This window comes from Tinamus guttatus, unplaced genomic scaffold, assembly GCF_059628265.1.
Source record: "Tinamus guttatus ecotype Peru unplaced genomic scaffold, ASM5962826v1 Tinamus_guttatus_pri_ptg000035l, whole genome shotgun sequence".
In the NCBI taxonomy this organism is placed as follows: domain Eukaryota; kingdom Metazoa; phylum Chordata; class Aves; order Tinamiformes; family Tinamidae; genus Tinamus; species Tinamus guttatus.
In genome coordinates, this window is record NW_028288569.1 from 9,984,070 (window position 1) to 10,006,604 (window position 22,535).

Below are 22,535 nucleotides of genomic sequence, written 5' to 3' on the forward strand. Positions count from 1 at the left end.
CTTGAGCATTGCCACAAGCTCCCTGCTCCTCCACACAGGTCTCCTGCCCCCTCTGCCTGCCTTCCTACACACAGGGATGCACTGTTGCTGGGCGTGGAGGAAATGCCGCTTGAAAACTAACCAGCTCTCTTGGGCCCCCCTGCCTGCTAGAGCTCTAGCCTATGGCATTCTACAGAGGAGGTCTCTGAAGAGGCTAAAGTTGGCCCTCCTGAAGTCCATGATTGCAAGGCTGCTTACAGCCCTGCCTCCTCCTCATTGAATCCTGAACTCCACCAACTCATGGTCACTGCAGCCGAGGCTACCCCCCACCTTAACATCTCCTGCTAGGCCCTCCCTATTTGATAGCACGAGGTCCAGTAGCCCACCTCTCCTCGTCGACTCCTCCACAACCTGTGTCAAAAAGTTATCGTCGACGCGCTGCAGGAACCTCCAGGACTGCTTGTGCCTGGCTGTGTTGTCCTTCCAGTTGATGTCGGGGTAGTTGAAGTCCCCCATGAGAACCAGGGCCTGTGACCGTGAGGCAATATCCAGCTGCCTACAGAAGGCCTCATCAACCTCCTCGTCTTGGTCAGGTGGCCTGTAGCAGACACCCACCACAGTGTCTCCCACATTAGCCTGCCCTCTAATCCTTACCCACAAACTCTCAACTCGCTCATCCTCCACTCCCAGGTTGAGCTCCATGCATTCCAGTTGCTCTCTCACATAAAGAGCAACTCCACCACCTCGCCTTCCCAGCCTGTCCTTCCTAAAGAGCACATAGCCTTCCATGGCAGCGCTCCAGTCGTGCGAGCTATCCCACCACGTCTCTGTGATACCAGTAAGATCATGACGCTGGGACCGCACACACATCTCCAGTTCATCCTGCTTATTCCCCTTGCTTCGCGCATTGGTGTACAGGCTTTTCAGGGAAGCAACAGAGGCCACAGGTTTCCCAGGAGGGGTGAAAGAGGACCCTCCGTGATCATTTCCTATCCTCACTTCCCCACTAGCATACTCCCACTGGACGCCATCTGACCTAGGCTGCGCGGTACTGCTTGCCATGTCTGTGTGACACTCCCCTTCCCCCTTCTTGCCTAGTTTAAAGCCCTCCTAACCAGGTTGGCCAGCCTTTTGGCAAAGAGACGTGTGCCCCTCTTGCTGAGATGGGTCCCATCATTCCCCACTAGCTGGTGGTCATCAAACAGAGTCCCATGGTCATAGAAGCCAAAACCCTGTTGCCAAGCCCAGCGGCGCAGCCAGTTGTTAAGATGCTATATCCACCTTCTCCTCCTTGAATCCATTCCCCTCATTGACAGAATAGAGGAGAACACTACCTGGGCACCCGTACCTTTGATGGCCATCCCTAGGGCTCTGAAGTCCTGCTTGATATCCCTCATTTTCCCCATGGCATCATTAGCGCCCACATGAAACAATACTAGAGGATAATAGTCTGACTCCTGAACAATCCTTGGGAGCCTTTCTGTAACATCCTTTATTTTGGCCCCTGGCAAGCAGCAGACCTCTCTGGATGAGGGGTCCGGTCTACATATCGGTGCCTCCGTGCCCTGTAGCGTGGAGTCACCCACGACGATCACCCGCCGCTTCTTCCGGGTGCTCCTTTTCTCTTTAGGGGGAGCAGCCTTGCAGCATGGACCAGACTGCCTCTCTGGAGAGAGCCCCCTAGATGGGCCTTGGTTCAAGGCCTCCTCTATCTGATCCACAAGTTCCAGGGCCTCGTACCTGTTGAATGTGGTTACAGGTGGAGGTGAGGTGGGCTGTGGAGGGGATCTTCTGCCACCTCGAGTGGGGACCCGTTTCCATTGTTGATTGTCCCTGGATACTGTTAATTCTGCCCCCTCTGCCCTAGGGCAAGAGGGCACTGGATTTTCTGACGGAACCGGGGGGTTCTCAGGGTGGCTTTCCTGGGAAGACTGCAGGATGCAGCTCCACCAGTCTATTTCTCTTTCGCATTCCCTGATGGCCCTCAGCCGTTCTACCTCCTCCTTTAGCTCCGCCACCAGGCCGAGCAGGTCATCCACCTGCTCACACCTAAGGCAGACGGTGTTTTCGCCACTCCCTGGTAACGTGGAGAGGCTCAGACATTCCCCGCAGCCAGAAACCTGGACCGCTGCATGTTTCTGTGGCGGTTCCGTCTGGGTCGCCACAGTCTTCCTGGTGGAAGCTCTCTGCCGAGTGGAGACCATGGCTTTACCTGATCTCCCGCGCCAGATATTTGGACATCTGTCAGGGTTTGGCTCCAAAAATCTGGGAATGCTCAATGACTGTGTGAACAGTACACTCACACTGCTAGCTGCCCTTCAAAGTTAAAGAGCTAATTAGGAGTTAAAGAATGCGGTACGCAGGATGTCCCAGCAATGTGTGCAAGTTACAATGTGTGCGTTGACAAGCTACAAAAAAAAAAGTCCCGATTAGAAGAATCCCATTCATTTGGAACAGTAATGTACGTTGCAATTCAAGGATGGTTTCCAAGTAAGTGAGAAGTCAGTGCTTATCTGGTGGCCACTTCAGTTACATCCCCAAGAGAAAGATCTCTATCCCCCACACCAGAGAAGCCCCCTCTTCCACTGAGGGGGAACGAGGCTGCTCACGCTGGAGTCCTCATTTAGGAACTTGAGGTACAGGCTTCGAGTTCCATTGCACAGATCCCGGTTTCTGTCTGTATCACTATGGCAGGTAATACTTAACGGCTAACCACACAGTATCAGCTATATATATGGCTTGTAAGGCAGTGTTGGACAGGAGCAGGTGCCATTAAAGACTTGCAACCTCACTGCAAAAAGAGAGGTGACCTTCCTTATCAGGGATAGTGACATCAGTAACAGAGTCTGTTTTGAGCGTGTTATTGGTATATATGGAGCACAAATAGCACTGTAATCCACAGCCAACTGCACGCTCCTTTGATCAAATACAAGCTTTGCTATTTTTCCTCCCGCTAAGGCATACAGCACACATGCAGAAGTGGAGGGAAAAAATCTTCATTTAATCATCTTATGGAAGTATTCTGCTGCTGCTCAGTAGCATAAGAGCACCTGGGCCCTTCTGGTGAATTTCTTCCTGCCTCGATTCTACAAGTAGTAAAATCCAGACTCTTCATGAAGGGCACATATCAATATACAAACTAACAGCTCCACCCTACTCATGCACTTCAAACATGTAATGGCAATCTATACAATGAGTGTGGCTGGGAATTATATTTTTTTTGCATGGTTCTGCTTTTCTGCTCAGTTCAGTTGAGCAAATACCGTCAACCCGTAAATGGGGATTTTTGTGAAACGAAACATGACTTTCTACTAATGATAGTAACTGGCAGCGTTGGCAAATCTGCAACAAGTAGCAGATTTACAATCACAGGGCACCACTGAAAAAGAGAAAGAAAGTTGCACGACAACCACACTAACAGCGACGGTGCTCTTTCTTGGGGAGCTGCAGCCCCTCCTCCGTGCGCTGCAGCCCCACGTCTAGGAGCCCTCTGTGGCGCGTGGCAGCGTCACCCCGCGGCGTCACCCCGCCGCCCTGTGACGCCCTCGCCGCGGCTGTTGCGCCTGGCGCCGTCGCCGCGCGGCCTCAGAGCTGCGGCCGCCACTGCCGGAGCGACGGTCGGCGCGTGCCTCGCTGGGAGCCTCGCTGCGTCCCGGCCCTCGGAGCGCGCCTCTGCTCCCGGCGCGGGGGCTCCGAGCCCGCGACCCCCGCTCCCGCAGCCCGCCGGGGCTCAGCCCCGCCGCAGCTGTCCCGGCCGCGGCCCCTGCTCGGGGCTCGGCTCCTCTGCCCCGCCCGAGGCGGGGCCGTCTCTCTGGCCGTGTCCGCGTCCGCGCCGCAGCATGAAGAGGTTCCTGGCGCTCTTCGGCAGGGGGCAGAGGGCGGCGCCGCCCGGCGGCGCTTCCCTGGCCTGCGTGGGCGCTCGCTACGAGCTTCGCGAGGAGGAGCTGAGCGAGCCGCACCGCGCGGCCGCCCGCGGAGACCTGGCTGCGCTGCGGCGGCTGCCGAGACGCGGCCTCGACGGGCGCGACAAGGCGAAGCGGTGAGGGGGGCGGCGCCGGCCGGGGCTTTGCCGGCTCTTAGCGAGGGCCTGCCCAGGCGTGGAGGGCGCGTGTGCGCCGGGGGGGGAAGGCCGGGTGGCAGGCCCTGCCCCACCAGCACCGCCCAAGGCCGCTGTGCTGCTCTTGGAAAGCCCGTGTCCCCGGCGCGCGGCACTCTGTTGGCACGCAAGCGGTGCTGGCGCACGCTGGAGGGTCCCTTGGCGGAGGCTGGAGGTGGCCAAGCCAAGCCTTGGTGGTCCTTGCCGGGCAGCGTGGGTGGTGCTGTTGGAGGCAGCGGGCGGTCGCGTGGGCAGAGGGATGGAGGGCAGCCGCTTGCGCCCGGCAGCGTGGGGCTGCGTGGCCAGACTCGTGTGCCTGGGCGCGGGAGCCCCTTTGCAGGGAAGCAGGTGCAGAGCTGCGGGAAGCGGGAACTGCGTGGGGTGGGGGTGGCTGCTGCCGTTGGTGCAGGAAGGAGCGACTCTTTGTAAGCTGGCTTTGTGGCTCCGGACAGCGGTGGCCCTAGGCCCGGGACAGAGGCAGGAGCGGTGGGTGCAGCTCGGCGTGTGTGTGCTTGTTAATGGAATGTGTTGCCTTTGTAGGACACCCCTGCATCTGGCTTGCGCTAATGGGCACTCGGAGATCGTGTCCTATTTAGTAGAGAAGAAGTGCAAGCTCGATGCGCGGGACAGCTACAAGAGATCTCCACTGCTGAAGGTACGTGGAGCACGGGAGAACTGTTGAGGGAGGGCTTCCAAGTTCCACCCCGAGCGCTGCGTCTCTGGGGTGATGCGTGACGTGGGGACAGGTGTAGACTGTGTTGTGATTGGCGCAGAATGGGCCCGCGTTGTCTCCTCTGGGAAAGCCGGGGTTGTTTTCTGAGGTTGGCCGGCTGTGGGAGCACTGAGGGATGGAAACGTAGTTGCTGGAAAGGCTTCCTTTTCTTTGCTGTGTTGCTTGCAGGCAGTGCAGTGCCAGCAAGAAGAATGCGTGGCCATTCTGCTGGCGCATGGTGCCAGGCCTAATGTTGCTGATGTTACCGGCAACACTGCCCTTCACCTGGCTGCCCTTGGTTGTAACACCTCTCTAGCAGGGCAGCTACTGGAGCACAATGCCCTTCTTGAGGCTCAGGATAAGGTAAGCGTAGAACGTGGGTGAGGCTGCTCTTGGAAGGAGAGAGTGGCTTCCCTTGCCTGTTTGGTTCTGACTGGGGGCGGTTTATGCTTGCAGATGGGCTGCACGCCCCTTGCCCTTGCTGTGTCCAGTCGTCACGGCGAGATGGTGGAGTTCCTGCTTCAAAAAGGAGCTAATGTGCACGCTCGAGACCAGTCTGCCAGGTGAAGGGCTTGTCCAAAGAGCGTGTCCGGAGGCCCCCTGCTTTCCCAGTTGTCCTGTGCTTCCATGTAGCTGCCTTTGCTTTGCTTTGCTTTTCCCACAGCTCTGGCTGTGGGAAAGGGGGAAGCAATTGTTGTGGGAGCAAATAGGGCTGAAAAGCATGCGAGTGAAATGTCTGTGTTGGCTCCTAGCTTTCCTCTCCTCTTTCGGGTGTTCTAGGACCCCTTTAATGCGGGCTGCTTCGACTGGGGACAGGAGCATCCTAGAAATTCTTCTTCGCCACGGTGCTGATCTTTCCCAGAAAGATGTTGCTGGGTGGACGGCGGAGGAGTATGCTAGGACTTTTCGACATGCTCGGTAAGTGCTTGAGGTGACCGTTAGAGTTGTTAAGGTGTGTGAATGTCCGTGTTGGCTTATGGGCGCACTTGTTAAGGTTTACTGATGTGTGGAGACGTCTGTAGAAGCAGGGCAAAAGGGCATGATGTGGTACCTATTGTGTCGAGTGTGAATTGGGACAGGTGTGCTCACATATGTGTAACTAGCCACCGTGTGTCACCTTGCCAGTTGGCTCTGAGTAGGCGTAGCATGGAGAAGCAATGGCTCGGTGTGTCCTAGAAGAGCCGTGTACAAGGATGCCGTTGGTTTTGGTGCCAGTCCTTCCTTTCTTCCTGTCCGTAGTGTTAGTGAAGAGCTGGCAGAGTGCGCGCAGAGAGCGCGTGCAGGCGGCCCAGTAGGCCTGGCAGTACTCAGCTCGCCTCCCGAAGCAGGAGCTGCTGCCTTTGCATCGAGTGCCTGTGCTGCGGCCAGCGGAGGTAGGATCCTTGAGCGCGGAGGAACTGATGGGGCTCTGCGTGTGGCGTGCGCGTGTGCATGTGTGTGTGGTGGGAGTAGCTGAGCACTTCATTAGCTTCCTATCCCGTCAGCGCCCCGCAGCGTTTGCTAACTGTCTGCTCCCCAAGCGTATTTGTCCCATGCTAGTATTTTGTTGAGGAAGCTTAGAGGAAATGTAAGGGCAGTGTTGATTTTCTTTGCTAATGTCCTTTGAGGGGAGGGGGTTAGAATTCAGCAGGGTGCGAGATGTCCGGGGTTGTGGCCTGCTTTGTTCCTGCTGTCTTGCGTGACTGTTCCCCTGCAGTGTGGCCTGTAGAAGTGCCTGTGTTAGTTGCTTGTGGGCAGTGTTGACTTCTGAAGGTCTGACATGCTAAGAATTAATCGTGTCAATTAATATTTTCGCAGTGGGAGAGGAGCTTTCCCGCGAATGCTTTGTAAGGTGAGGCTTGAACAACGGCTTTCCGCCAATCCTTTCCCGTGCCTCAGAAGAGGAGAGCCTGGAGAGAGACACGGTCCTTTTTGTCTTCACTTTTCAAGCATTCAAGACATTGATGATGAGGAGAGTGAGGAGAACTCTATTCCTGCCTCCGAATTAGAAAGACGCCGTTTAGCTGCCAAGGTGAAGTGGCCCAAGAGGCAGAATTTCTCTGGAATGAGTGAGTGGTTTGGAGGGCTGAGCTGTGTGGATTTGAGCGAAAGGGCGTTTGCAGTGCGGTGGCTTTTCTCCTGCAAGGCTGTCTCCTGCCTGGCCCCCCTTCTCCTGCTGTGAGCTATTTCCTCCAAGCCTGGTAGCTGTGACAGGGCGTGCAGCAGCTTGGTGGTCGGGGGCAGAAGAGCACTAGGTGACAAGAGAAATGACCGCATAGTGTTGATGTGCGTGAGATTTCTAGAGAATAAAAGCTGATGAGCTCCTAGATTACCTGTTCCTTTGTCCTGCAGACCTTGCGCTCAGTTTCCAGGAACAAAGGGGTGATAGAATTCTGACTGATACGGGAGAAAGGCATTTATTGTTCAAAGCGTGCTGAGATGCTTCATCCCCTGGCTCTCCTGTCCTCCTTGTGAGGTTCCTCAAGGGTCCTCAGCAGGGAGCTCCTGTAGCGGGTGTTTTTTTCTCCTGGCACATGCGAATGGCATTCCAGGCTCGCGTGTGACTGATTTCCCACTGCCCGTTTCCCCTCTGATGGTCTCTTTTTATTTTTGCTGTTTCTCCTGCAGAAGAGATGTTTGGCACTGGGACTGTGCAGTGATTCTGAGGATTCCGAGGATGATGCTGGAAGGCACCCTGCAGTGCTGGAGATGCAGGCAAGATTTCCTTCTTCCCCTGGTCGCCCTCTTGTCAGTGATCTTTGAGAGAGTGTCGCAGATGCCGTCTGCGAAGAGCTACTGCAGCACAGTGAGATGTGCTAGTGGTTTGAAGAGTGCCCGTGAGGAAAGGGAAGGAGGCTCGACTAAGGCTGTGGGAGGAGCAGGCAGCTGTTGCTTGTCCTGGGTGTAAAGAAGGGGGAGACGGGGAGCGTGCTCGTGTGTGTCGCCGTGTTGTTGAAGCTGGGGTCAGAGTGTGTCTAGGCCGTGCTTGTGAGGGGCAGAGCAGCATGTCTGTGATGCTGGGTATTGCTGTCTGCCCAAAGGCATTCCTGTGGGAAACCTGCAGGCCTTCCTTGCAGCAGACAAGAGAGAAGTCTCCTGTGTAGTTAGCCAGGGATATGAAGTATTTAGCAAAGCATGGGTGACCGGTGCAGAAGATGCTTCTTTCTGTTCTTTGCAACTCTTTCTTTTTTTTTTTTTTTCCTGACCTCTGTTAGGAAGCATCACCCGAAAAGGATGGAGAGGGAGGTGCCGGTGGTCCTCAGGATAAAGATGCTGCAGGATCAGTGGCTGGTGAGAAAGGTGAGTTAGTAAACATGGATCCCGCTGTGTGTTTGCTCGTTGGGGCTTGCCTGATGGAGGAGAGCAGCAGAGTGAAAGAAGCACTCATGGTGTGCCATTCCTTATTTCCCTTGCAGATGTTTCCTTGGCAGCGGGAGCGGAGCAGGAGGAAGATGGAGACCCCCTCTTGGATTCTGAGGTGCTCTCTGTTGGTTTTTGTTGTTGCAGAGGAGCGGGGGAAAGGGTGTGTGTGCTCCTGCATACCTGAATGTAGGTGAACGTAGGCTCAGACCGTGTCCAGGCTGCACTTCTGAGGGCCTCTATTTCAGAGGAACAGCGTGTCTGTGACACTGGGTACTGCTGTGCGCTGAAACATCCTCCTAAGGGAGGAGTGCAGGCCTTGTAAAAGAAAAGTCAGAACATTTTCCCCTGTCCAAGTACAGAGAAGAGAAGTACGTTGCCAGGTGTCCTTTCCTGTGCAGCGGGTTCTTCTTTCTGTTTCTTCCAACTCTTTTGGCTGGCCTCTTTCAGGAGGAATCACCTGCACGGGATGGGGAGGAAACAGCGGGTGGTCCTCAAGTAGCAAATGCTGCAGCAGCCCTCCCTGATGTTAGAGGTGAGTTCAGAAGCGTTGCGCCCCTGTGCTTGTTTGCTCCTTGTGCTGAGTCAGTGAATGCCAGTGATGACCTGCTGGTGAGATGGGAAAGCCCCTAATTCTGCCCTTGCCAGCAAATGCCAGGGCAGAGGGAACGTCAGCTGAGGGAGATGTTGTGTGGTAGTGCTGGAGTGCAAGGAGCACTGTTTCTTGGTGACTCACTGCGCATGCGAGGATATTTTGTGTAGTGCTTTGAGGGTCCCTCCCTTGCGATGCGAACGGACTGTGGGTGCCAGATGCTGGAGCGCGAGTTTGGGAGAGCAGCTGCCCGCAAGGCTCCGTCCTCCAGGCCTCGGGCATTGCAGAGCCGTGTTTGGATGCTCGCTGCCCCTCTGTTGGGTGTTGGTTGTAGCTGTGTGAACTGTCATGCTGGGCTTGGGCAGCTTGTGCTGCAAAGAAGGCAGGGGAAGGGGTGAGAACACAGTGGTGTGGCTGAGAGTGAGGATGCTCTTGAGTGACGCTGATTTATTTTCTTTTTTTAAAACACTCTAGTAGAAGCATTATCTGTCCCTTGGCTGTGGGTGTTGCGTGATGGAGGAGAGCAGCAGAGTGAGAGAAGCACTCATGGTGTGTTCTTCCTTATTTCCCTTGCAGATGTTCCATCGGCAGCAGGAGCAGAGCTGGAGGAGGACAAGGATTCTCCTTGGGATGCTGAGGTGCTTTCCATGGGGGGCACAGTGGTTTTCCTGTGGGGGGGATCCTCTTAGGAGGTTGCTCTGGGTGTGGGCCCAGCACTGAGGAGGCTCTGCTCCTTCTTTGGCTACTCCTGCCATATGTTTGTTCCTGCAAACTAGAGCAGCTTATCTGTGTGCAAGCTGCTCCACAAGGCTTGTGAGGAAGCAGGGTCTGGGAATGTCTGAGCTCTCATAGCAAGTGGCCCTTGCATGGGATTCATAGTGCAATACTGAAAGGTCCAGATTCTGGCTCTGCAAGTGCTTGCTGCGATTGCTGCTTCTTTGCCAAAGTATCCATTAAAAGGACAGTGTATGGAATCCTGCAGCCAACTAAGAAGGCCGACAGCAATAATGTGGGTTTTGTCTTGGAGCCCTTTTTTTGGGTCAAAAAGTGCAAGGGGGGAAAGAGCAGGAATTGGACTAAGGTTTCTGAAAAGCAGGCAACTGTTGGTTTTCATTGGTACAAAGGAGGAGGGAAAGGGTGTGCGTGCTCCTGCATATGGGAATGCGGGTGAAGGCAGCTGAGGCTGTGCACAGGCTGCACTTGTAAGGGTCTCTTCAGAAGCAGAACAGCACATCCGTGTCATTGGGTACTGCTGTCTACTCAAACATCTTCTCAAGGGAGGAGTTGCAAGCCTCAAAGAAAGGAAGTCATAACATTTTCCCTGTGTGGGTACAGAGAAGTAGCTTGCAAGGTGTCAGTTGCCTGCGTAGGGAGTGCTTCTTTCTGTTCTTTGCAAGTCTTTTGGCTGGCCTCTTTCAGGATGAAGCTCCTGCAAGGGATGGAGAGGAGGCCGCTGATGGTCCTCAGGATACAGATGCTGCAGGAGCCACAGCTTGTGTGCGAGGTGAGTTAAAGCCCCCATTGAAGCCCACGTCTTGTTTGGTGGCTGTGAGCGCCAATGCATGGAAACGGTGACGTGACTGTGAGACGGGACAGCCCCGACTCTGCCCTTGCCAGCAAATGCCAGGGCAGAGGGAATGTCAGCCGAGGGAGACATTGTGTGGTAGTGCTGGAGTGCAAGGAGCACTGTTTCTTGGTGACTTGCTGCACGTGCGAGGATATTTTGTGTAGTGCTTTGAGGGTCCCTCCTTTGCGATGCGAATGGAGGAGAGCAGCAGAGTGAGAGAAGCACTCATGGTGTGTCCTTCCTTATTTCCCTTGCAGATGTTCCATCGGCAGTAGGAGCAGAGCTGGAGGAGGACAACGATTCTCCTTGGGATTCTGAGGTGCTTTCCATGGGGGCAGAGTAGTTTTCCTGTGGGGGGATCCTCTTAGGAGGTTGCTCTGGGTGTGGGCCCAGCACTGAGGAGGCTCTGCTCCTTCTTTGGCTACTCCTGCCATACGTTTGTTCCTGCGAACTAGAGCAGCTTATCTGTGTGCAAGCTGCTCCACGAGGCTTGTGAGGAAGCAGGGTCTGGGAATGTCTCTGTGAGCTCTCATAGCAAGTGCCCTACTAGAAGTGCATGGTGCGTGCTCCAAGCTTTTTCTTCCTCTGTGTGTGACTATTTCATTAGGATAGTATTGGAGAGCTGGGTGAGGAGCTTGCTGATGCTCCCAAAAAGCAGTCGCTGCCAGAAACCTTGCTGGCAGCTGCCCCACGTTGTCACCAGGACATGGAGGAAGAGCAAGGGCAGCTGCAGAAGGAGTTGGCCAGGGTTAAAGGCAAGGTAGGCAAATGCCATAACAACTGTAATGATGGTAACAGCGCTGCTTTTCCCCCGTAAATGATGAGAAGGACAAGGCAGCATTCTGAGCACAGGTACAAGTGGGATGTGATCAAGTCATTAATTCTATGCTGCCGTAACCCATGAGGGCAGTGGAGCCTTGAGCAGAACGACATGCTCTTCTTCGTGTGCTGTGCTGTGCAGGCACTGTAGTTTGAGACGTGCAGAAAGCGCTCTTTTCCCTTGTCGGTCGGAGCCGGCTGCTTGCAGGAAATCGGGATGGGGACAGGAGAGGCCAGCAGGAAAGAGGGTGAAGCAAAAGGGTTCAGGAGATTTGAGTTGGGAGTCAAAGCAGTCAACTTGTGTGTATGATGCTGACGATGAAGCTGAGTACCATGGGTCCTGGTTTGACAGTTGCAGGAATCGGAAGAGCGGCGTCTTCAGGCTGAGCGGAGTGTTGAGGAGTTGAAGAGAGCCCTGGCAGAGAAGCAAAGCGAAGCAGTGGCCGCTTCCCAGCAAGAACAAGACCGTGCCTCCCTGCTATTCACCATAAGGCTCTTGAGGGAAAAAACTGGACGGTGAGGAAGTGCCAGAGTGAAACAAGGCTTTGCTTTGTGGGCTGGTGTAAAGGCAACAGGATTACCTTGCTGCATCACAGCAACGGAATATGGGCCTTGGAGGGAGGCTTTAGCTTGAGATGTTGTTAGTCCACAGTGTGGAGTGGGTGTGTATGCTCTTTGGGTTCCCATACTGAGCCCTATGTTTCCTTTGAAGGCTGGAGCTTGAAAAAACGGGGCTGGAGGTGACAGCGCGACAACAGACTGCGAAGATGGAAGCTCTTCAGAAGGAGCTGCACAGCTCTGCCTCTGTAAGCCACTCCTGCCCTTTCCTTTTCACGAGCTCCTGAGCCTACTTGTGTGTGTATGTGGGGCCAGCTCGAGAAGAGATTTTCCTGGGGAGCCCAGGGGAGAGCGTTTGTGGCAGTGTGCAGGCGATCTGCTGCTGGTTCCTTCCGAGGCTTTCTGGTCTTGGGCGTTTTCACGGGGTCCTGTGCTGCATCTTCCTTAAGCCTGTCTGAGGGGAGGCTTTGGCACTGCTGTGCTGCTTGGAATGTGTGCCGCTCTCAGTGAGGAGAAACTGCTTAGGCTCTGCAGAATGACTTTGCTTTGGCACGCTGGTGCGTGCTGTTTTCTGTGAAGTGCTGAAGAGGAGTCCCTGTGGTATCATTTGCAGAACTGTGTGCGATGCTCCCTTGGAATTTATAGGTGTCCCAGGTTCAGTGATTGAGAGCGGCTGGGGAAGGCGCTTTCATCTGCGGGCTGCGTGAAGCCAGGGATTTTGGTGCCTTCTCTAGCGAGCGAGGGTGCTCTGTGCCGTGCCGTGTCCCTGGAGTTGTTTCTAGTTAGGGCTGTTTTTAGTTTGGTTTACGATGGCGCGGCCTTTGAGTGTCCCATGGAAGGGGAAGCTCCTCTTGCCCGTGTTCATTGCTGCCTCTTCATACTCCGCATGGTTCTGTCTTTCTCCCTGAAGGGAATGGCTCAGGCAATGGTTGCTAACAATTTGGGAGTCTTCTCTGCATATCACAGAAATATTTGCAAGTGATGAGAGAGAGCAGGATCTGTAGTAGAAAATCAATGAGTGCAAGAAGGCATTTCTGTACTAAGCCTAAAGGTTGAGCAAGTAAGACCCAGGAGCCAGCGGGAAGGAGTGAAATATTTAGGGGACAAGGAAAGTTTGAATGAAGATCTTGAAACAGAGCTGAAAGTAAACGAGGGAGCTTTAAGAGAAACTGTTCTGCAATGCAATGCACAGCTGAACGTGAAGGACAGAGTGGTCAGTACTGTCCCCCAACCTGGAGCAGCCAAGGGAAAGCAAAGATAGATGAGGGGCAGAAATTGATTCATTCTGCTCACACTTGGGCTCCGCTCTTCAGGAACTTGAACATCATGAGGCATTGAGAAGCGTTGTTGAGCCAAGATAATTGTAATGACACCAAAAGAATGAAGTGAGGCCCCATGTGAGGCAAATGCTTTTGGTTCTGCTTGAGGGCCTGTGCAAGCTGAAGTAAGCAAATCAATGTATGATAAGACAAGAATCTATGAAGGAAAGATTGGCTCAGCTCAGCTCCTTTTGCTCAGCTCTTTTTATTTGTTGCACAAGTAGAAGATGTGCAGAACAAGGCAGGTCATCGCAGAGGAAGTAGTGAGGGCTGCCCAGGAGAGTATTAATGATCTTGTCAAGAAACTCAGCGCTGACCCTGAAAAGCAAGCCTACCTGAAGGAGGGGAGAGACAAGGGATCTCGTGCCAAATGTCCTGACTTAAGAGAAGGAGCCTTTCCATATGAGACTGACAAAGTAGAAAAAGAGGACAAGAGACCTCTCTTTTTTGTAAAGGAGTATAAAGAACAAGTAAAGATTTGTCAGTTCTTGAAATAATTGTACTTTTCTGAAGGCCCCAGGTATACGCTGCATGCGTGGGAATGCACCGTGCAGGGTTTGGTCTGCTTTGTGGTGTTTCTCTTGCAATTTTGGAGGGTTTTGGCAAAGAGGAGGAAAGGCTGCAATGCGAGCAGAGATCAGAGGATGATAGCCCAGTCTAAACTGTGGTTTAAAACTATTCAGGATTTTTCTTTTCATTTCTTCCACCTAATCCTTTTGGTGTCACAGCGGGCGAGTCATTTTATTTGATGTCCATCTGTTGCACTGGTGACACAAAGGAGTGTTTCAAAAGCAGGAAGCACCCAGTGTGCAAGAGCTGAGAAGAGGAGAGGCAGGGAAGTGAAGTGATTGGGGAAGGAGGGGAGAGTATGCTGAGGAAAACTGCTGCTAAGGAGGCCTGAGGGGAGGAGCGGGATCAAGCTGACTGTAGCTGAGTGGAGAGAGGCAAAGGAAGGGAAGGAGAAGAGCTGACAAGAGACTGTGGACAGAGTGCCAAGCAAAGGCCAAAGAGGGTTCTTTGGTCTTCTGATGAGAAAGGCTCAATTCTCCATAAGTTGGTATGGAAAGTGAAGAGCATCAGTATTGTGCAGGTGTTTGTTAATCTCTGTGTGTGTGGAGGGCTCTAAGGGGGCTGCAGTTGCTCAGGAAGCTGATTTTGCTCACAGTCCTGAGCTTTTTCTTCCCCCTCTCCTGATGCGGTCCTATTTCTTCCTCTGAGGCTTGGCAAAAGATGATCCAAGCGAGAGAATGACTGCTTGGCAAATCAGTCCAAGTATCTGCCTACAAATGGACACGGTGCCCAAGTATGCACTGTGCTGCTCTGCAGAGTGTCATAGTAGTCATTTGGGGAGCTACTTCTAGGGACAGTTGTATAATGTAGCAGGAAAAAGCAAACGCACAGTGCATGGTGCACGGCTTTTCTTGCAATGCATGTAATTATTTCATCAGGGCAGGGTCAGAGAGCTGGAGCAGGAGCTTGCCGATGCCCGCAGAAAGCAGGCGCTGTCCCAAGCCTCGCTGGAAGCTGCCACACGTGCTCGCCGGGAGCTGCAAGAAGAGAAAATGCAGTTGCAAAAGGAGTTGGACAGGGTTAAAGGCAAGGTAGGCAAAGGCTGTGACTACCCCGAGGACCCTGACAACCCGGTTTTCCCCTGTAACCAAGGAAAAAGCACAGGGCACTATTCTGAGAACAGGTGCCAGGGGGACGTGAGCAAGTCAGTCCATAAACCCTGTTGTAACCTGTGAGGTCGGTGAAAGCTTGAACCTAATGACCTGCGCCGCTTCCTGTGGTGTGTGGGGTCCTGTAGTTTGGGACCTGCAGAACCTGCTGTTTTCCCTTGCCAGTGGGCGCTGATATGGTGGTAGTTCTTAAGGCTGCTCCTAGGAAACCAAGATGGGGATGGGAGAGGCCAGTATGAAAGAGGACAAAGCAACAGGGCTTTTCAGAGGTGACCTGCGAGTGCAAGCAGGTGGCTTGACTGTATGAAGAGGAAGCTGAGTAGCGTGGGTCCTGGTTTGACAGTTGCAGGAGTTGGAAGAGCAACTTCTCCAATCTGAGCAAAGTGTTCAGGATTTGAAGAGAGCCCTGTCAGAAAAGCAAAGGGAAGCATTGGCTCTTTCTCAGCAACTGCAAGAATGTGAGAAGGCCCGCTTGGAAATGGAGAGCCTAAAACTGCTGGAAGAAAAAGTGGAAAGGTAAGGAGTTGCCACAGTGAAGCCAGGCTGTGCTTTGTGGGATGGTGTAAAGGCAAGGGTGTAAAGGGTTAGCTTGCTGCTTGGCAGCTAGCAAATATGGGATTTGGAGGGAGGTTTTTGCTTGAGATGTTGTTAATCCACAGTTTGGAGTGGGTATCTGTGCTCTGTTGGGTTCCCATACTGAGACCTATGTTTCCTTTGAAGGCTCGAACTTGAGAATGGGAGGCTGGAAGGCAGAGCTCAACAACAGACAGCTAAATTCGAAGCTCTTCAGAAAGAGCTGCACAAGCTGCACAGCTCTGCCTCTGTAAGCTACTCCTAACCTTTCATTTTCACAGGATCTGATATGAAGCCCTGGCTTTGTGGATCACAGTCGTGTGTGCAGTCAAATAACACCACGTGCATCTGAGCAGAGTGCTGGCATTTTCTTAAACATAGATGCACGTGGGTGCCTGCAGTCTGTGTTTATGTGCTGTTCCAAGAAGAACAGTACTTGGCCATTTTTAACTCATAGGAAGCCACGGGCTAAAAGAAGAGATGGCAAAGCTTAACTGTTCCCAGCGGACAGAGAGCAGGCCTGAGCTGTGCAGAGGCGCACTGGTGTGGCCAAAATACGTTATGTTTAGGTTCCCTCTGAAGCCTGAAGCAGCTCTGTAATGTAAGAGCAAAGAAGGGAAAGTGGAATCTGTGGTCCAAGCCTTTTCTTCCTGTGCATGTAACTATGTCCACAGGCCACGGCCAGACAGCTGGAGCAGGAGCTTGCTGAGGCTCGTAGAAAGCAGCTGATGTCAGAAGCCTCTCTGGAAGCTGCCGCCCGTGTTTGCAAGGACCTGGAGGAAGAGAAAGGGCAGTTGCTAAAAGAGTTGGACAGGCTTAAAGGCAAGGTAGGCAAAAAGAGTAACTACTTTAATGAGCCTGACAAGGTTGTTTTTCCCCTGCAAATGATGAACAAGCAGAGGGCAGTATTCTGAGAAGAGGTGCCAGGGGCACGTGAGCAAGTCAGTCACTACAGCCTGTCGTAACCCGTGAAGGCAGTGGAAGTTTGGACCAAATGACCTGCTCTTCCTCCTCCACCGGGCAGGGTGCTGCAGTGTGAAAGCTGCAGAAAGCAGCATCCCTCCTTGCTAGATGGGGGTCTGCATTGTCCACGTGAAGCAGCATCTCAGGCAGGTGCTCTGAATGGTCGCGCAGGCTGAGCCTGCACTGGGCCTCATGTCCACACAGGAGATCGAAGGGCCTCAAAGTGACTGACTTGCCTGGTGTAATAGCCCCAGTGCCTAAGGTTGGCAGGGTCTTTGCTGTGCGCTTCCTGTGTCCTCCCTTGGACAAAGGGGAGTGTAGTTCCTTGGAAAGGCCCTGACCAATCTGTGGCACGTACGGGTGTTCTTGCCTTTGTTTAGGCAAAGGAGGGTGTCCACTCCCGGAGAAACGGTGGAGATCCTGGCTTCTTGGCTTGGGGCCTTTTTGCATTCTCTGCCCTTTTCCTTCCCAAGAAGGAAGGAACCTGCATTCTGCTCTGAAGTTTTGGGCCACTTGCTCTGTTTAGGGACTGTCTCTGCACCATTTGTGTAAGAATAAGGTAGAGGTGCCTGCACAGTGTTGGAATTGCAGCCTCCCCATTTGGCCATGGGTGGACTTTGCAACTAATGCTTCCCACGGAGGAGTGACCGCCCGGACGCCAGGAGCGTCACAAGTCCCAGAAGGAAGAGGATTGGTGTTGGGGCGGTTTTGGGGACTGCTTGTAGGAAGACAAGATGGGGATGGAAGAAAGAGGCTAGTAGGAAAGAGAGCAAAACAAGAGGATTTGGGAGAGATGAGTTGGGAGTCAAAGCACTTGACTTGTCTGTATGCAAACGCAGCTGAGTACCGTGGGGGCTGGTTTGACAGTTGCAGGAGTCGGAAGAGCAGCGTCTTCAGACTGCGCGTTGCGTTGAGGAGTTGCAGGCGGCCCTGTCAGAAAAGCAGAGGGAAGCAATGTCTTCTTCGAAGCAACTGCAAGACCTTGTGGAAGCCTCCTTGGAAAGAGTTAGCCTAAAGCACCTGGAAGAACGAGTGGGGCGGTAAGGAAGTGGCACGGTGAAGCAAGGCTTTGCCTTCCGGGATGGTGTAAAAGCAAGAGGAAGAGCTGGCTGCATCGCAGCAAGCCCATCCAGAATTTGGAGGGCCGTTACTTCACAGTGCTGTCTCCCTGTGTTTCCTTTCAAGGCTTGAGCTTGAAAACGTGAGGCTGGAAGGCAGAAGTGACCAACACATGGCTCGAATTGAAGCCCTGCAGGAAGAACTGCACAGCTCTGCCACTGTAGGCTACTCCTAAGCTTTCTTCTTCCTGAGCTCCTGAGCCTAGCTGTGTGTGTATGTGGGGACTTTGTGGGAAGAGATTTTCCTGGGGAGCCCAGGGGAACATCATTTCCGACAGTCCACAGGGGATCAGCTCTAGTTTGTCCCTTTCCAAGGCCTTCTGGTGTTGAGAGTTTCCCTGGCTACTGTGCAGCCTTAGCACTGTGCGAGGAGAGGCTTTGACACTCATGTGCTGCTTTGAGCGTCTGCTGCTTTTTAGCAGTGCTGGTGCTTAAGCCCTCAGGCAGTAGCGCTTGTTGCTGTCCTAAGAGCGAGTTAGCTCGTGGAATCGCTTTGGTGCCAAGCAAAGCCCAAAGCGGCATCCTCAGGCTGTGACAAGGGAGACTTCATTGCCAAAGCTCTGACGCCTTTCCTGTTTACTGACTGTGGATTACTTGGCTCGAAGGTGTCATTCCATAAAGTAACTCCGAAAACTGCCGAAGGCCAAGGTGCAGCTGCTAAAGCAATGTCACAGGCCTAGGCAGTGTTGTGTGCTTGGGCCGAGTTAGGAGACAAGTCCTTAATGAAGGAGAACTGCTCCAGGGCTCAAACTGGGGGTAGATTGTAAAGGAGTAGTGAGATGGAGAAATGTTGGTGGCATTTCCCTTTGCTAATACCCCTTGAATGAGGTGCGAGCATGAGTCCGGAAAGCATCAGTGTGGCTTTTTTGTTCCATAGGTTCATAAGAGCCTGGAAGATCTGCTCTCTGCCTTACGGACAAGGCACGTGCCTTTGAAAGAAGACAAATATCAGCAGGTACATCAAGAGTTGCTTGACTTCCCTCTTCCAGTCGATGATTTCTGCTGCCTACTGATTGCGGCTGATTCCCCTGAAGCTTTAAGTTAAGCTCTGCTGTCCACTGATGTGGATAGCTAAGTACCACCTGCTGGTGCCAGGGGGACAGAGGAAGCTGTTTCTCAGGCTCTTTTGCACCTTTCTCCCCAGAGCCCCTCGTAGCAGGTGGCCTTCAGTTTTGAGGGGTGCAGGGCAGGGCAATTGTGGCTGCCCCTAGGCTAGCATAGAGAGACATCCTGCAAGTTCTTTGTGAGGAACACCCTGTGCAGCTGGTGCTTATGCATGGCGTTACTGAGCTGTGTATGCCCTTTCTCCTTCCTGTGTGGAAAGTGTGAGAGTGAAGAAAAGGCAGAGAAGGAGGAGGCAGAGAAGAAACAAGCAGCAGAAGCCCAGCTGGAGGAAGCAGTGAAGAAAAGCATGGAACTGCAGAAAGAATGCAGCAGGTATGGCTTTTTAGCATTTAGCATTTTATCGGTTAAGCTGGGAGTCAAGGTTGCTTTAATTGACGCTGAGACAATGGTTTGTGAGCAACTTCAAGGGGAATGCTTGCTTTTTTTTTTTTTTCCCTATGGCTTTTCTAAGTCACTCCCTAAATGGCTGTGCAGGTCCAAGAGGCTTCTGGAGAAAGCTCTGAAGAAACTAAGGACCTACGAGAGGCGCGAGAGCGAGTCCCAGTTGAATTTACAGGAGAAACTGAAGGACGCACCTTCTGGAGGGGGCAGCGAAGAGGCCCTATTAAGAACAAAGGTGAGCTGTGGTCTGCTTGTTTCTGTGTGTTTGTTCTGGAAAGTTCTTGGAAAGAATCTGCCACGTTGATCCAGAGCAAATAGGGCTTCTTCCTCCACGGCTTAGAAAGCTGCTTTCTGGAGCGGTGTTGACGAAGTCAGGCAGTGCTGCCTGTGAGGCAAGCCTGGAAGACCACTGGCAGCCCCGCTGCATGCAGAACACCCCGCATGATGTATGTTCCTGAGGAAAGGAGAAGGAGGATATGTGGATATGTGATCTCCTGGGAGTGTATGAGTCGCTCCCTGAAGAAGAACCCTGGTGCTTTGGAACCTGTCCTCAGGGGTGCAAAACTCCTAGCCATTATTGGCTAGGGGACTGCTGGAGTTAACCTGAGAAGGGTGGGAAACTTGAGGTGGTCTTCTGAGACACCTTTAAAAGAGGTGGTTCTTTTAGCAGAGGAGCATGGCTTTCACTTGGTTTTAAAACTGAGTGAGCTGGTGACAAACAGTCTCAGCGCCCAGCCTGCCTGGTTTGCAAAGGACTGCGTATGCTTAAGCCTCTCTGCCTGTCCCTTGGCTGTGTGCAGGTGCATGAACTTTGCAACCGGCTCTCTGCAGAGCAGAGAAACTCGAGGCAGCTCAAGAAAGCAAACGAAGGTTTGCGAGAAGAGCTGACTTGCATGCATGGGAGCCAGGCAAAGCTGCGGAAGAAGAAGCGGCAGCTGGAAGAAGAGGTGGCTGCCCTCAGGTGCCATGTAGAGACCAGCGCGCCAGATCTCAGCCACATCAAAGACTATAAAAGAGGGATTGAAGAAAAGGCCGAGCGAGAACTAAGGCAAAAACTACGGGAAGTCAATCTCTTTCTGCAGGTAACGTACTTGGCAATGGCATGCTCAGTCCATTTGTGCCTTGTCCTTCATCTCTTCTGTACTGCTGTCCTTTTTCAGTGTTTCCTGCTTGTGCTGGTCAGGGCTGTGGGCTCATGGGCTCTTTATATCTGGAGGAGTCTGTTGAAGGCCATGAGCTTGTGGAATGCTTGTCCTCAGCCATTTTGTGCATCATCATCTTTACGCACATTAGTCCCTGGAAAATCAGGGAACTGCATTAAGAGAAGGGGCTAGTGTCTTGGTGAGAGAGAGGTGACTTCTTAGTCCGAGCTTTGATTGGAAACCAAAATACATAAAAGGTTGTGCTAAGAGCAGGTTTCCATCTGTGAACAGAAAGCGCTGTATAACGTGGTGCTTCTGGCTTTGGCCGTGGATTCTTGAGGGCAGTGAGGAGGCGCCTGAGTAAGGCTGTGCTCTTCCAAGGGGGTGTGTGGAAACTGTCGTCGGGTGTCGGGGGAAAGTTCTTCTTCCCCGGAGGCTGAAATCACACAATCTGCTTCAGACACAGGCAGCCACCCAGGAGCAGGTGGAACAAAGAAGAGCCGCTGCTGAAGCTTCCCTGGTAGGGCAACTACAGCAGAAAATCAGGGATTTGGAAAATGAATTGGCTCTCAGCAGACGCCTGCAGCAAGGCAGAGTTATTGGAGGCCTTGCGGAAGCCGCTGCTGCCTACCCTCCTGAGCTGGACAGGAGCCACTCTTTGATGGTGAGCGCAGCGGGCAATGCTTCCTGTGTGGCAGAGCGACTGGAAGCTCGGATGGCTGAGGTAAGGCATTGGACATGCATGATGTGCTTGAATGAGCTGCCCACAGAGTATGAATGAGAAGGGTTCAGCTTTTAAGGGGAAAAGGAGCACGCATTCATGCCTAGTTCCAGGACACCCAGTCTGCTAGTGCAAACAGCACTGATAACCCTCACAATTGGGCGAGCCCAGTCCCCTGGATCACCCTGAGAGAATCTGTGAGGCAATGCTCAGAGCCTGCTGCAAGCTCAGCAATAGCTCTGGTCCGAGTGTGCCCCAGCCTTTGCAGTGTGTGTGGAGAGCACGTTCCTCACGGAATGGTGAGGTTTGTGGCCCGTGTGGCAAGAGTTGGAGAAGGGGGCGAATAATTCTTCACTGAATGCCATGATCCATTCCCTGCTTTGCACAGAGTGGAGGCAAGGGCAAGCTGTGCTCTTCACTGCTTTTTAATCCAGGGAAGGATTCAGGCAGCTCTAATTGTGACTCAGTGCTGTGGTGCCCGCAACGTAGCAGGGTCCTATTGAAAGGAGATGCCTGCAGACTGTAGCTGTGGCCATGCCTGTAGTGTTCTGAAGCCGAGCTCCTCGGCTTTGGGCATTGTCTTGTGGGGTCTCAGAGGGTTGATCCAGATGACTGTCCTCGGGCACCCCTGTGCCTAAACAGTAAGTCGGCAGCGCTGCCATGAAAAAGGGTTGTCTAAAATGTGGCTGCTGCAGGGAAAGGCAGCTCGTTCTGGCCTGAATCCTTTGCTACTGAGTAAATTAAAGAGAGTTTTGGTTTGTAATGAGAAAAAAAAGCAGGCATCCCAAGTCGGATTACTCGCTGTAAACAGTGTAAATATGCTGCTTGTGGCTTTGGGACTAGCGCTCTGGCCATGTGTGGTTATATCCCCTTGCATTTGCACGGATGGGCACAAGTGCCTTGGGTTGAATGTGTCTGCATTGTGAGCAGAGGTGCCTGTCTACTGGGATTAATGGGGTTGGTTCCTCAGGTTTGGGACCTCCTCCCTTTTCCTCCTGTAGCACTAACAGAAGGCCTTTTGTTCCCCCTCCCGCGCGCGGCTTCCTCAGAAGTGGCTTTCTGGAGTGGGGACTGCCAAGAGTGGATATCTCGAGAGAAAGGAAGTCTGGGGAAACGTGCCCTCCAGATCTTGGCGGAGTGGTGTGTAGATGGCATTCAGCTGCATTCAAGTGAAGGTGTTCTCATCCAATACTCTATTTAATAAAGCTTGTAGCCTGGGACATCTCTGTTTTATTCTCGTCCCCTTCCTGACTTGGCCTGCCCTGCGCACGTACCTGTTCCCTCTTCCTCCCACTGCTTGTCCCTCTTACAGAATAGGAGCGGCGGGATTGCTGCCAAGGGGGGACCACTGGTCGGAGTCTGGCCGCTTGCTGGCAGCGTGCAGCCTGTGTCCTTTTCCTCAGTGGAGGTTGAAAGCTCCGCTGGGTTTTTTAGACAGGGGCCTGGAGTTGGCTGCTCTGTTTGCCTCCTGCTGCCTTTTAGGACAAGGCTTCCCATGGCCTGGGCAGGAGGGAGGAGGAGAGCTGCTGCTAGCCATGCAAGGTTGCAAGGCCCCTGGGTCTGGAAGGGTATTTGCTTTGTGTGGAGTCTGTGAAGGCGAAAGGGCTGAAGAAATGTCTGTGCCCTGCAGCCTTCTTGGCAAGACTGACCTTCTGTTCAGTGATGGGCACTTGCTTTTCTCTCTGCAAAGCAAAAGCAAGTGGAGAAAGTCTGTCACTTCAGCTTGTGGTGCCCTTTGGTAGTCGGGCATGAACCCTTTGCATATGGTCCCCAGCGTGTTTTGATCCTGCAGAACATGAGTGAGAGCGAGGAGAAAAGCAGGACTGCAATTCAGCACTTGCATCTGGCCTAA

The 22,535-nt window shown here is 53.1% G+C and overlaps 1 protein-coding gene across 1 annotated transcript; it reads left to right on the top strand.

Moving 5' to 3' along the window:
- Positions 1–2,666: 2,666 nt before the first annotated feature.
- LOC148596032 (uncharacterized) lies at positions 2,667–22,535 on the top strand. Its single transcript, XM_088534522.1, has 15 exons — positions 2,667–2,673; positions 3,486–3,761; positions 3,799–4,018; positions 4,616–4,730; positions 4,977–5,150; positions 5,244–5,350; positions 5,568–5,705; positions 14,474–14,582; positions 17,064–17,236; positions 17,382–17,475; positions 18,639–18,751; positions 18,914–19,055; positions 19,621–19,902; positions 20,423–20,686; positions 22,476–22,535. The coding sequence occupies exons 1-15, from the start codon at positions 2,667–2,669 to the stop codon at positions 22,533–22,535; spliced, it is 2,274 nt and encodes a 757-aa protein (XP_088390648.1).